General features: G+C 37.0%; 3 protein-coding genes and 1 long non-coding RNA gene across 5 annotated transcripts; all 4 read left to right on the top strand.

Moving 5' to 3' along the window:
* Positions 1–175: 175 nt before the first annotated feature.
* Positions 176–2613, top strand: LOC149729992 (SWI/SNF-related matrix-associated actin-dependent regulator of chromatin subfamily E member 1-like). The gene is made up of 4 exons (XM_089886602.1): positions 176–335; positions 481–839; positions 1175–1435; positions 1735–2613. Exons 2-4 carry the CDS (start codon positions 483–485, stop codon positions 2389–2391), a joined length of 1275 nt encoding a protein of 424 aa, XP_089742728.1. The 5' UTR covers positions 176–335; positions 481–482; the 3' UTR covers positions 2392–2613.
* On the top strand, positions 2613–4274 carry LOC149729991 (uncharacterized). The gene has a single exon (XM_089886609.1). The coding sequence runs from the start codon at positions 2675–2677 to the stop codon at positions 3866–3868; it is 1194 nt and encodes a 397-aa protein (XP_089742735.1). The 5' UTR covers positions 2613–2674; the 3' UTR covers positions 3869–4274.
* On the top strand, positions 4234–7275 carry LOC149729990 (uncharacterized). Of its 2 annotated transcripts, XR_016385833.1 has the most exons (3): positions 4234–5441; positions 6900–6969; positions 7161–7275. XR_016385833.1 is itself a non-coding variant. In XM_089886612.1 (2 exons), the coding sequence occupies exon 1, from the start codon at positions 4339–4341 to the stop codon at positions 5425–5427; it is 1089 nt and encodes a 362-aa protein (XP_089742738.1). In that variant the 5' UTR covers positions 4235–4338; the 3' UTR covers positions 5428–5441; positions 5608–5818. The 2 variants fall into 2 exon arrangements, 1 of the variants encoding a protein (XP_089742738.1); XM_089886612.1 differs by lacking the exons at positions 6900–6969; positions 7161–7275 and adding an exon at positions 5608–5818 and having other exon boundaries at positions 4235–5441.
* Positions 7276–9069: 1794 nt separating this feature from the next.
* Positions 9070–9819, top strand: LOC149729989 (uncharacterized). Its single transcript, XR_016385834.1, has 2 exons — positions 9070–9245; positions 9761–9819. It is a non-coding gene; the product is annotated as an uncharacterized LOC149729989 (long non-coding RNA).
* The last annotated feature ends 3812 nt before the right edge of the window (positions 9820–13631 follow it).

The following is a 13631-nucleotide window of genomic DNA, read 5'->3' as shown; positions in this document are numbered from 1 at the left end:
AGGCACATGCTTATTTTGTAGATTAAATGTGCATGAACTGCGTGGTTGTATTTCTCGTTACAACATAAAAGTTTCCGTTAGTACATAATCGTATAGAGTTGGTTTGTTTTCTTTTATTGCATATACAGAAACTGCGTAGTTATTTGTCCCAGTCCCCTGCGCCTTCGAATTTTCCTCGCGTATTTTTGTGAGAAATAGCTTTGCTTTCCGCTTGTGGTGAATCTTGTTCGTGTGCGTTTGCGCTGTGGTCTTGATTGTGGTGGCTCGACCATCAACACAACCGAAAAGCGACAGAATTTGAAAGTTTTGAGATCTTAATCACGCTTTGTACTAAGGTGAGTATCATAATAGTATTTTGATACTGGTATTTACTATTTAGCAAATGTAACAGGGAATTTAAAGAGCTTCATGGTGTTTTTTCCAGCTGTATGTGATTTGCTATACAGTTTATTAATTTACAATTAAACTTTTATGTTATAGGAATGTCCCGACGGAGCACAAGAGGTACAGTTGATGCTATATCAAACTTATCTGTGCCACCGAGCGCATCCAATCACATTGCCCCGAGTACTATGATGTATATGAACAGCCAGTACAACCATCCTGCCTGTAACAAACTATTTCTTGGCCCAAACCTATCCAGAGATGGAAAAAGCCATGGTTCTTCCACTGCTGTACCTAAAGCTCCAAAGGCCCCAGAGAAACCGCTGATGGCTTACATGAGGTACAGCCGGAAGGTGTGGGATGAAGTCAAGGCAAACCAACCAGATTTAAAACTTTGGGAAATTGGAAAAATCATTGGAAAAATGTGGAGAGAACTTCCAAGTGCTGATAAGCAGGTTAAAATCATTAAAATACAAAATTTTGGTTTAGCAATAAATACCTAAATAGTATTATATATAGCCTATAAGCCTATACAGTGGTTTAATAAAATGGATATTACATCTTCACGGTTCTGTTTATACTAATTTAAATACCATTTGCACAGATATTTTAAACGCCGTCTAGAGGCCATTGTCCTGTAAAATATGACATATTATTTCTTAGTAAAATAGCAAGGATATTAGTAATGAACTAATGATTCCAAACACTGCATAAAAGTTAAAATCATTGGTATATAGTACAATGTCATATTTTAACAATTCTTGTACCACAACCTGTTTTAATTTTTTAGGTGTATAATGCGGAGTATGAATCAGAGAAGGGTGAATACCAAGAACTCCTCAAGTCCTACCATAACTCCCCTGCTTATCAAAGCTACTTACAAGCTAAAGGTAGAGCTGAGGCTTTTGAAGCTGAGAGCAGGGCAATGGAAAGGGATGACTCTTGTATCAGCATTGAACCTGCTGATGATGGTTCAGGGGATACTGATGAAGGCTTCTCAGTAAAACATGTTGCTGCTGCTCGGTTTCAGCGTAATCACAGACTCATGCAGGTTTATAAAGTGTTATATTTGTCATTAATTACATTAGGTAAGCAATTGTTAGCGAGCTTACCGTGGTTTGATAAATTATATGCCTTTATAGGATATGTGGACAATCCTGTTTTAGCATGTAATTTATAGTCTACATACAAGACGATAGTTATACAACACAACAGCAGTACATCTAACACAATGGCAGATATCCCTAACGAGTAAATACAACATAACAATGCTTGCAACAGTTTGACATAACACAATGAGGAAATATGTTCATGTATAGTGTATCTCTATAATTGTTATATCTGTTCTAGGATATTTTAACCGATCCAGCAGTGGTTCCTAGTGGTCGGGGCATTGTGACACAACAGAGGTACGACATATTGAAGAATCAAGTACAGTCGCTGCAGAAGCATCAGAGCAAACTACAGACTGAGTTGGTTGATATTGAGAATAACCATGCTCACACAAAGAGGAAATGGAAGGACCAGGGAAATAAGTTTACAACTGAGATGAAGAGGCTTAAGACAATGACTCCACAGGAGTTTTATGCCGAGTTCAAAAAGAAAGAGGAGCAACAAAAGCTACTCAGGGAAGAGATGGAAAGAAAAAACAAAGAAAAGATGGAGGCAAAAGCAGAAGAAGCTCGGAAGTTGGCAGAAAAAGAAAAGGAGGAGAAGGAAGAGGAAGAGAAAAAAACAGAAGGGAAAGAAGAAGATGAGAAAAAATCTGAAAGTGAGGAGAAAATGGAGGTTACTACAAGTGAGGAAGCTGTGAAAGATGAAACAGAGAAAAAAGAAGAGACACCAACAGAGGATCAACCAATAGATAAGACAAATGAAACAGAGGAAACAGAGTCCAAGGAAACAAATGATGAAGAGCAAAATGAAGAAACCAAAGATGAAGTTTCGAACACACAGACGGATATAAAAAGTTTGGAAAAAAACGAAGAAGAGGAAAAACAAGTTTGACAAAATAATAACATTTTTATTATTCGGATAATCATATTTGTGTATACTTTAACAATGTGTTTATTTGAGATTTATCTCTGTTCACCACGCGTTGTTCCCCAGTTTATGTTTGTAAGTACTGTATGGAAAAGCGTAATGACAATATTTTGTGTTGATATGAGTGCTTTTGACTGATAGATTCTTAAATGTGACCAATGGTTTCATTTTATTTTTTTGTACAGATTACATTCTTAGCAGGTAGTATTTTTCAACGGAAGTCTGAATTCTAAACTGTTTAAGAGATATGGCATACCAAGGTGGAATGAACAGTAATACAGGATGGCAGAACCAACAATATCAACAAGGTAGCCAATACTCAAATCAAGGATATGGTAACCAGTATCCTTACAATGGTCAGCAATACAATAATAACCAGATGCAATTTCCAAATTCAAATCAGTTTAACCAAGGTGATTATCAGTATCAAGTAGGACCTGGTCCCTCACAGAACAACCAACCACAATCTACTAGATCTGTTTCACCAGAGCTGGGTTCTTATGGTGGGAATAACGGCCACAACAATTTAAAAGGTGATCTCAATGACGGGTTTTCTAACTATGGGAATAGGTCCATGGCTCGAAGATCCATGTTTGGTCAGTCTGATGACTATAAAAGCCGTAAAAATGCGGACAGAGGCAATAGGCCATCTTCACCGCCAGCTTGGCGTGGATCTGGTTACCCAAACCGGAAAAGAACAAGAGCCGAAAGGAGAGCGGCTGCAAGGTCTACAAATGGAGCCAAACGACGAAAAGACGCATCCAACATCAATTCAAAAGAGGAGGGAGGATCAATCAAAGAGGAAGGGTCATCATCGTCATCTCTGCGTCTGAATATCACATTCTCGGATGCAACTGACCTGTTGTCGATGGCTGACGTGACGTATCTTAATGATATGTTGGGTCAAGCTATGATTGATGACACGTTTCCTGAAAATCCACCCAGTACGTATGGTATTATACTCATGAAGTCTGGGATTATTAGGATTAATTGCAAAGATGAGACCTCCGTCACCACACTGAAGAAATGGGTGGCTCAACTGCCCCCTAGACCAGATGCTCCATCTGGCTACACCGTCTTGGGACCTCAAGACAAACCTAAGGAACGCGTCTTTACTGTCTGGATTCCTAGCCCGGGGTTGCGACATAACCTTGAAAAGATCCTTGTGGTATTGGCACGACAAAACCCAGATGTCCCAGTGAATGATATCCGTATTGTTAGCGTGGTGGGCAAAGACACTGATCATGGCTTCCACATGCGTGTTGCTGTCAAGGTCTCAGCCCTCCCTAGTCTCTCTAAGGTAAACTTTCGTCTGAGCTTCCTTTTTGGACAAATTCTTTTTAACGGAGACCAAAGGGTAGAAGCGGAAAAAGGAAATAATGAAGTACCAGAACTGGAAACTAATTTAAACACAAAGGATGTCCCTGCAGAGACCGGGTAATAGCTTAGCTTGTTTACTTAATCGAAATGATTGTACAGGCATAGCTTGTCACAAAATCAGCCTCGATTTTGAACAACTGTTAAGGAATTATTGGCTGGTGCTAAACGCAGTGGGGCGCACATTTATAACTCTTATGCCTAAGCCTTACTGTTCATGCAATAGACTTTAGTTCCTGACATAGTAACATATCTAATTTTCACATGGTTCTATTTAATTGTATTCTTACAGTGGGTTTATTTGAGTTGTATCTATCTCTGATTGCTAATCAGCAAATATTGCTGTTATTTAAGTTTGTGACAACTGTAAGTGAAAGTGTATCAACAATATTATTTTCGTTTTTTTTTTTAACGTTAATGCTCTTAAATGAGGCAAATGGTTTTATTTAGTAATTTTGTACAGGTAAAAACTCAGAGGTAGGGTTGAAGTGTATACAATTACCTGCATTTTAAATACTTTACTTTTGTTAAAATATGTCATACCAAAGTGGAATTAACAGCAATTCATGGCAAAGCCAACAATATAAATCAGGAGCGGGCCAATACGCAAATCAAGGATATGGTAATCAAAATCCTTATAGTGGCCAGCAATACAACCAGACACAATATTCGAATACAAATCAGTTTAACCAAGGCAGCAACCATCAGTATCAAGGGGTGGCGGGGAACAATTCAACAAAATCTACTGGAAAAGTTTCTTCTGAGACAAGTGACCCAAACACAGCGCACATGCGATTGTTTGTTGGGAATATAAACACACAGAACTTGACAAAAGAAGAGCTTTATGCTAGGTTCTCACACTATGGAAACGTAACAGCAGTGTCCTTGCACCGTGGGTTCGCCTTTGTTCAGTTTGATGACCCCTTATGTGCCCGAAGTGCAGTGGAAGCTGAGAATGGAAATATGATCGCTGGACAAAAAGCTGATATCAATATTGCAGCTGAACCAAAGCCGAACCAAAAGCAGCCGGATAGCGACCAGAATAGTTTTCAACAAGGAGGATATAATTCATGGAGCCAAGGAAGTGGTGTAAGAGGGGGAGCCAGGGGTGGAAGAGGAAGAGCTAGTGCTGCTGCAAGAGGTGTTGTGCGTGGAGCTCTGCGTGGAGTAAGAGGAGGAGCTTTCAATCGAGGAAGAGTCGCAGCTCGTGGAATGTTGACTCGCGGCTCAAGAGGAAGAGTATTAAGAGGCCAGAAAGTCTTCTCTGGTCGAGTTACTAAACCGGCAGTTCGAAAGCCTAGTTTGCCTTCTCACGATACAATTTCAAAAGCTATTCAACCACCAGCACCACCAACGCCATCAGTTAACCCCATGCCACCCCCTCCTGCCCCACCAACTGAACGAGCCTTTGGATCATTTGCTGCACAGTACCTGGATCTTAAAACTGTTAAAAAAGATTTAGTTGAGATAAGAGAAAAAGTCAATGCGTTGATTCTCTGTGTCGCAAAAGCCGAGGCGATAGCAGCATCTGTAAGGGAGGACCAAGAAGAGGAACAAGAGCAGAATAATGGGAGTAAAGAAAAAGAATTGGTGATTGTTACTAAGCAGGAACCAAACAACTGAAGCTGCAACAAAAGGTGCTTAAATTGCGTTTCTGTTCACTGTTCAGGTGTCCTGCTGCCATTGCTATCTATAGTTTAAAATGATAAAAAAAATGGTATTTTTAACCAAACAATTTCCTGTAACATTAGTAATTAGGTTTATCCTTAAAACAACTTCCTAAACTTTTGTTCATTATTACAGCTCTAAACTTTTTGACCAAAAATTGACTTTTATTCTGATGAACCTGTTCACACTCTTCCTTTTTAAGATGTGGGGACAATGTGGACACAATTTTTGACTGTTTCTTTTCTTTTACATTTTTCAAATTAGGGCTGACTGAAATATAAAAACCGTGTATGTGAATGTAATTGTTCAAATTTTCGTTTTTATTAAAATTTCTTCACTATGTCAACAGTTTGCTACACATGAAGGCTACTGTTTTATCATAATGCCCAGACATGATAGTTTTATTAATGCAATTGCAGTACATGGTCAAGAAAGATGGCCATGCTACAGTAACAGTATAAACTTTAATTGATTAATAACTGGTTAGATCGCACGCTACTACAATGGTTTAAAAACTAAAAACTTTGGACTTTTATTGTGTAAAACACTAAAAACAGTACATTGTTTCCATCAAACCACTGTACTGTAATCATACAATAAACAAACATTAAGTTTAAAACATAGTTAATGTGTTTAAGGAATCTATTATGGTTCCTTGTAATCATCAGTTTCTTTTTCCCGAGCTGTGACATTTTTAGCAATCTGTCTGCTCACTGGTTTAAAAATTTCTTCTCATTTGGATTAATGCAATGATAACTCTTTGAATATTCAATAAATATTTTTTCCGTATCCCCCCCAAATCCATGGTAAAACACTTTTTGATCCCCCTATATATGGATGAACTAAATTAAGGAAGGAAACCAATACAAACCTTGCTATATATAAATGAAACACAAATAAACTCCATGAGACGTGTGTTGTCTATTTAGCATTTTTTATTAGCTTCAGCCCTATGAGTTTTATATTACTGCATCATTGTGCAAGTCACAAACTTTTGAAGCTTTCACATGGATGAGTTTATTATTTTTCAATCAATATCTACCAACATACGGTATGTTGTACTTTTATCTATTTGTTTAAACTTAAATGTCCATCTGTTTTTGTACATCATATAATTTTCTATTTTTTGTTTTTTTATGTATTTTTGTATTTATACCATCTAGTTTTTTTGCTTTGTTTTTGTACAAGCCTAAAGTTTTAAAAAATATCAAGCTGCTACTTTTGTTACAAAGAAAGTTTCATTAAAAACAATTTTTGATTTTTGAATAATTTTTTGTTTGAATAAGTTCCAACTGGAACTTAAATGTTTTAAGCTGTACAAACATGTTTGTAAAAACATAAACAATCATATAGTTTTTTCTATGAAGGTATTTTTATATATATGGTAACAACAAACACTTTTGATAACATGTTTTATTCCTATTCAGGATTCCTTTTGAAATCTACAGCGCTGAAATCAGCAGTCTTCCAGTATAATAATTGAGCAATCTATTTCAGGTAAATTACCTAATTGTTTGAAGTAATTTACCTATTGCTTGTATGTCCGAATAAATTATTCCAAATGGGTGAGGCTCTGCAGCATAGCAACCTGTAAAAACTAAAATTGAGGCCGGTTTGGCCTATGTAAATTATGTGAAACTGTTAGTGTTAATGTTTATCATCCAGCCTATTACTCTTTTTTAATGCAGAAAATGAAATGGAAAGACAAGCTGGAAGAAGTTCTGAGTTGGAATAGTCGTGTTTTGAAGCCAACTATCATTTCTATGTCATATTATATTTTCCTAATAAAATTTCTGAAATGTGTTCTTTGTGTGGAAATTATGGATCTATTATTATGGAAGAGCTGAAATCTATACATTGCGAAAATTGGTATATTTTCTATTACTGCATTAACATTGAATACAATCTGGTTAGGATTAAAACGATAACGTAAAATACTAGAAATTGCATAATGTGTTAATTAGGGAGTTAACAATTTAGGGTTAAATAGCCAATCTATAACTGTACTTGATTATTTCTGTACTTAAATGGAATAGTGTTTATAATTTTTTCGTATGTTTAATTATAGCAATAAAACGTGCTAAGTGTTACAACATGGCCCTTTACACTACAAACTTTCGATTCATGGCAGAAGTAAACGTACGTTGACAGCGGTGAGGGAAATACCCAATCCGTACTTAACCTTATCATAATAACCCCAAAGGTTAACATATTTATCAATGGGCCGGTTAGGTTTAATATCCATAACCTAATTTTGGATAACCAATGTAATTTTCTATAGAAATTTAAGTATAGCAAATGTATCAAATTTTAAAGATATTTAATAAATTGTCAAATAGCTTACGATGAAGTCAGTTTTTATTTAGTCCGGTGTGTATTTGTTACAAAAACAACTTAGTTTCACTTTAAATCAAACATTGTATACAAATTTTAATTCAATATTTTTAAATTTGATTATTTTTCTTAAATTTACTGCAATCGAGGCGAAGTCAACGCACTAAGAACATAGAAACATAATTGCAAAAACCATGCGTTTAAGTTTCCCGCGCTTTATCGATAAAATCACTAATGGCGACACAACTCGATTAGTTACGCCTTAGTTTTCGAAAAGATGTCGTTTTCCGCCATTTTGTTTACATTGTTATTTGCGCAACGGTTGATCGCGTAATAATGTTACGGACCATTGCGGTTTATGCATTAAACTATGTTTAGTTAGCATGGCCGGCAACTGTACCCTCTTTGTATAGCGTTTTTGCGCATTGGTTTTGTTGAGAACAGTGGTTTAATTTGTGCAAATCTATTTGGAGTTTTAGGTGAAAGTTAAGAATTTACTAAGGTGCTGAAGCAGAAGCAGGTGCTGGTAGCAACAATTTGAAAGCAAAATAATGCAACAGAGTTAGTGTGCATTATGAAAATAAGGTTAAATGTCGTTCATTCTTGTATTAAACCGTTTAAGGCACTAGTGAAGAATCATCTGGTAATAGGCTGGTGGAAAGTGTTAGAGGTTGGTGGTTATGGGTTGATGGTTAGGGGCTTAGTGGTTATATGGGTTAGTAGTTAGTGGTTAGCAAATAAGGTGGGGGGAGGATTCTTAACTATCACCTTGTTTTATTTATAACTATCTAGAACAGGCGTATTGTTTGTTTTAATATTTCTAAAAGTTGTTTATTTTATTTATCTTTCAAACAATGTTTGTGCTATTCTTTGGTATTTAGAAATATTAGAAAGATAACTGCTTGCATGTTTTAAAAAAAGTGTTTTGTAAACTTGATTTCTTTGCTTATAATAAGTAAATTTACTTGTGCGCCAAGACTGTGTAGTGCTGTGCTGCTGCGCATATGGTAACCTAATGGTCAATAGGTTCAGTGTTGCTAATCAAGATTGGTATTGCCTACCTTTTTATTTTCCTGTTTTAGTAGCAACACATATTAGAAAAGCAACAAAGAAACAAGAAAAACCTGTTATTTTTATATTGTTTTGGTGAACTGTTTGTAGGCATATTATACTGCAAATATATATTTAACTGTTTACCATAATAATATGATAGCAATAACCTTTCAATGTTTCCATAGTTACGCATCCAAATATATAAAAACAAAGTTCCTTTCTTTAACTTAAAAGACATTGGATTTAAAGTTGGATATTACACTGCAAGATCATAAATGGAGATGGAGTAATATCGGAATAACGTACCTCTGAAGCCCACTGGTTGAAAGTGTTGCTTGGATTACGCAGCAGTGCTATATATATTTATATATATATATGCCCTTGATGTAAGTATAGGTGTCAACATGGCTTACTGGTGCTCTTGAGGTGACATGTTACCCTGTTTTATGAAGTATAGGTGACATTGAATGGTGCAGCTATTGGCCAGTGCATACTATTTAAGGTGTATGGGAGATTTTGTTTGCAAACTGTGGCTATACGGCCCATAACTAGTCCCACTTATGCCATTAATTAAACAATGAACCGAACCTGTGTTACATTGTGGCTTGAAAATGTATCTGCTTTTACTGCTTTGCACTACAATTTTTACTGTTAGCATGCATAACTGCTTTGCATGTGTGAGATCTCGCCAATAACTGCCATATTCTGCAGACACTAGCTGTTCTGCCAAGAACATCATTTTTCATAGTCTTGTTTTTTTTTACTTTAAAACTAGCTTGTAGCCTTGTACTTCATTATTTGTTTACAAGTAAAAACCTGGTGTAAAATGTGTATGAATGAATGTTTTCCACTAATTTCTACCATCTTGGATCGTATATATAATAATAAATTATCCATGCAGACTGGTGGTGTTGGATGCATATCTTTTTCAAGCTAACGGGATACTTTACTATTTAAGGTGGGTTGTTTTTTATTATTTCTTTACTATTTAAGGTGGGTTTTAGAATAATAGGGTTGATTACTTGATATATACTAAAATAAACAATATATACTGTTTGTTGATTACTTGCATCATGTTTGTAATAGCTTTATTGCTATTAATGCTGCTGTGTCCTTTGTCGAAGTGCCATTACAATGTATCAATTCACTTGCAATGTAACTATGTTTCATCATGCGAATATTCCTTGTTTGTTATCATTCTGACTCAGCCCTCATCATTCTAAACAGCACTGTCACTTTTAAAACCATTGTTAAAAACCATAGGAAGTAATAGAAAGATGATACAGTTGTTTGTGTCAGACTAGTGGTTATGAAATCACAATGCAAACAATGTAACAAGAATCTTCCATGCTGTGGTCTGCCACCTGGGAATTTACCAAAATGCACCTCACTAATGTTTTGATTCTTTACCATTGGGGGGCAGTAGTTGAACACACTAGACTTTGTCTGCTGTTTATGAAGTTCAATGTGTGAGGTTCTTATGTTACATCTCTTTTTTTCAACGTACGGTTTAACAGATATATAAATGTCTCTTCTCTGCTGATGTATGCTCTGTATATTTTGTAATAGTTATTTCACAATCATATATACTAAATGCTAGTCTGTATCATTATCAGTGTATGCACCAGTTCAAACAACAGAGTTGTTACAGCCATTACCTGTTATTCATTAGGTGTTAAAGCACACGTTATTGTTTGTGTAGCAATGTTTACCTTTACTGCACCAGCCACTAACTGCAGCATACTTGAAGACACCTGTCCACCAAGTTAATGATTACGCTGTGTTGAACGAAGCATGTTAACAACCTTTAACACGATACAATGTTACCATTATATTGGCACACTTGGCAGTACCACTCTGAGGCACTGATTAAATACTGATCACAGTGGACTTTGCTCTGCTGAACCATACATTGCAATGTGATGACAGATTGCTTGCACATGGCAGAAGTATAAATAGAATCATGGCAATTACTTTAACATGCTTGTTGTTATTCTCACAGACCCACATGATTATTTTTAAGCTAGTATGGTAATATGTTATATCTGCTATAACTTTTGTTTAGAAAGTGCTCAAGAGTCTACTACTGTTTTGCACTTATGTGTATTATACAAGACAGCTCTTACTACTTTTGGTATTTGTTAACTGTTCATTGTTTATTATAGCAGTTAAGTTAGCCAGTTACTGTATTTAGTCTACATAAATAATTCTACATGTAGCTTTTGTTTTGATATTTATGTTTTGGGCCTGTTGTTTTTATTTAGCCTATTGTAAATACTGTAAGATTTGAATTGCAGTCAATAACATCAGAATAGATGAAATAAGTTGTTCCTGTGGATAATTAACAGTGTAGAAGTTTTAAATTTAAGTAAAGGGTTTATTATTAGCAATCGTGAGTTAACTAATCAAAGAAGTTGAAAATTCACTTTCCAAAGCTTGCCACAATGTCCTGTCCTAATTGAGTTAACTTTCCCATACAAATGGAAGTTGGTGGTGCAATCGGTCGTTTTAAAATAAAGAGCTATACATAAATGCACAGCCAGACACTGTGTATCGATTTTAGTAGTCCCTTGTTACAGACTGAGAGCTATCGTGCGTCCGAAGTGCCCCATCATAACAATGTATCGATTGCGGGTTCATGGGCGTATTGTTACTATGAACTCCTTGTACTTCTGTTGATCGCAGAGTGGTTATTTTTAACATTAGCATGATACGCTGATATCGAAGATATATGTTTTGATGGTAGAATGTTTTCGATCTGACGCTGCAGGATTACGTCAGTGTAAATAAGAGTTTTGGCCGTTTCCCTTACGTAACTGAGATGACGCAATAAGTTAACGTCGGGTCAGAAGGGCCGAAGCATGACGGTGCATTATCAGAAGTTGGACAGCACGTGGTAGCAACATGTTGTGCCCTGAAACGTGACAGTTATTCCGTGTATTGATCAATTATTACATGCTTGCAGAATTGAACTGTAAAAGTTTGTCATTTTGTGGTTCGTGTACTGTTTCCCGTCAATGAAAACCGCTCTTCTCAGAATAGAAGGGTAACATATCGTTATCGTAACTTGACATAAAGCAGCTTTTTATCTAAATAAAGTTGTTTATCTCAGCTTTGTGGTGTCGTTCAATTATATCCTTTGTTTCAGCAGTATGCGGTGTTTTGTTTTCGTCACGTGACACGTTCAAACAATACGTCATCGTTGTTTTCTGCGAATCCCCTTTCAAGCGTCCGCCATTATTATTACGTCACAAAGAGCGCTGCAGCTATGCAACAAACGCGCTTTGCCTTCGCCGCCAGTTTGCGCGCCAATGCGAATTCAGCTCGGCTGATAATAAAAGAAACAAAGGCGCTCTCTCTCGTTTTGTGACGCGACGTCCTGTGACCCGCTTTTGTTACGTCAGAATCTCCCGCTTTTTTCCTCCAGTCCGCTGGAGCAACAGGTCTCCTTTTTCTCTCGTCGCTCCTTTCTTGTTTCTTTAATTAGCGCGCACACTCACGCGCTCGATTCCCGCGCCCGCAGACGCAAGCGAGACGAAATAGAACGGAGCAGTCACGGTCGAATTGAGAAACAAATACGAGATTTATGTAGCAAGCTGTAGCTTAGAATATGATAAGAAGCCAAAATGGTGTTTCTAAAACAAATAATTGAAGTAACTGATTATAATGTGAGGTAAAGTTCGTATCGGCGCATTGTTGCATCGACCGGGAAGCGTGTCCTTCGACTGTCTGTCCGCCATTACAGTATTGTTCCTGCCTTAGAACCGTTCTTCAGCCCGAACAGTCAATTAAACACGATCAGCTTCCATAATCAGAATGAGGAAACGGTGTGACTAACTCGCGCAGCTTATCAGCATTATTTATCGAAGTTATTCTTCTTCAGTCCTCATGCGTCCTTTGAAGTAATAGTGTGTATTGTTAGATTATGACATCAGGGAGATTAGGGCGGGGTTATGTCACGAATTGATTGTGACGTCATTGGTATCAGCTGTTCGGGCAACTGTTGTCGCCTGTCAATCAAATATGTGAGGTAGCGCAAGTTTACCTTCTCACCTACCCAGTAATTGTTGGAATACCAGACAACGCACTGACCACTCGCTTACATATCTATGTGGCGTGATGTAGTTAGAACTGTAAAGAGCATCGGGAATTTTAATAAAGCTATGCCGACGAAATAGCTTAGCTGGGTCAGCGTGTCATATGATGCAAGCGCATTATAAGCGATTTAAGTGGAAACAAAGAGACAGTCGTGTTTAATTTCATTATGCAGCCATATGTTAGCTTATGTTACCAGAACGAATAGTGAAACCGTTTAAACTTGTAGGCAGTATTCAGCGTTTTTGATAAGCGCTCGTTAATAATCTATTGAATATCCAGAATGCCACTTAGTTGACTCGATTGTTCCGCAAACATAATAGTTCAGTCGTTCAGAGAGTCGTTGCGTTCGCTTGCTTTGCAATTGTCTGCCAATTTAGCGCCGTTCTGAGATTGTCCAAGTAAATGATTAACTCGTGTGTTTATTATCGCTTCAGTCTCTATTATTTGTTGTTCGTATAGAATATTTGTATCTTATATGGTAAACATCGCTATTGTACCACCACACACTCCTATGGTGACTCATAGTCGGTTTCCTTCCACCGCCTCGGGCGAAACAATAATTGCTTCTTCGTTGATGACGTGTCGCCAGCGTTCCACTTCGCTGCGTTTCGTTGTCGGGCCGAAGACGGTGGTAAACAGTCGTTGCTTCCGGCATTGTATACTGCGCCTTTGCA

The sequence above is a fragment of the Ciona robusta genome, chromosome 10 (assembly GCF_009617815.1).
Source record: "Ciona robusta chromosome 10, ASM961781v2".
Lineage (NCBI taxonomy): Eukaryota > Metazoa > Chordata > Ascidiacea > Phlebobranchia > Cionidae > Ciona > Ciona robusta.
This window is presented reverse-complemented; position numbering and strand designations above follow the sequence as displayed.

What these genes read in the sequence shown, in the direction of transcription:
- LOC149729991 (XM_089886609.1), top strand. Translation starts at nt 2,675, where the DNA reads ATGGCATACCAAGGTGGAATGAACAGTAATACAGGATGGCAGAACCAA.
- LOC149729990 (XM_089886612.1), top strand. Translation starts at nt 4,339, where the DNA reads ATGTCATACCAAAGTGGAATTAACAGCAATTCATGGCAAAGCCAACAA.
- LOC149729992 (XM_089886602.1), top strand. Translation starts at nt 483, where the DNA reads ATGTCCCGACGGAGCACAAGAGGTACAGTTGATGCTATATCAAACTTA. An exon ending in TTCCAAGTGCTGATAAGCAG is followed by an intron (nt 840 to 1,174) that starts GTTAAAATCATT and finishes TTAATTTTTTAG; the next exon opens with GTGTATAATGCGGAGTATGA. An exon ending in GTAATCACAGACTCATGCAG is followed by an intron (nt 1,436 to 1,734) that starts GTTTATAAAGTG and finishes TATCTGTTCTAG; the next exon opens with GATATTTTAACCGATCCAGC.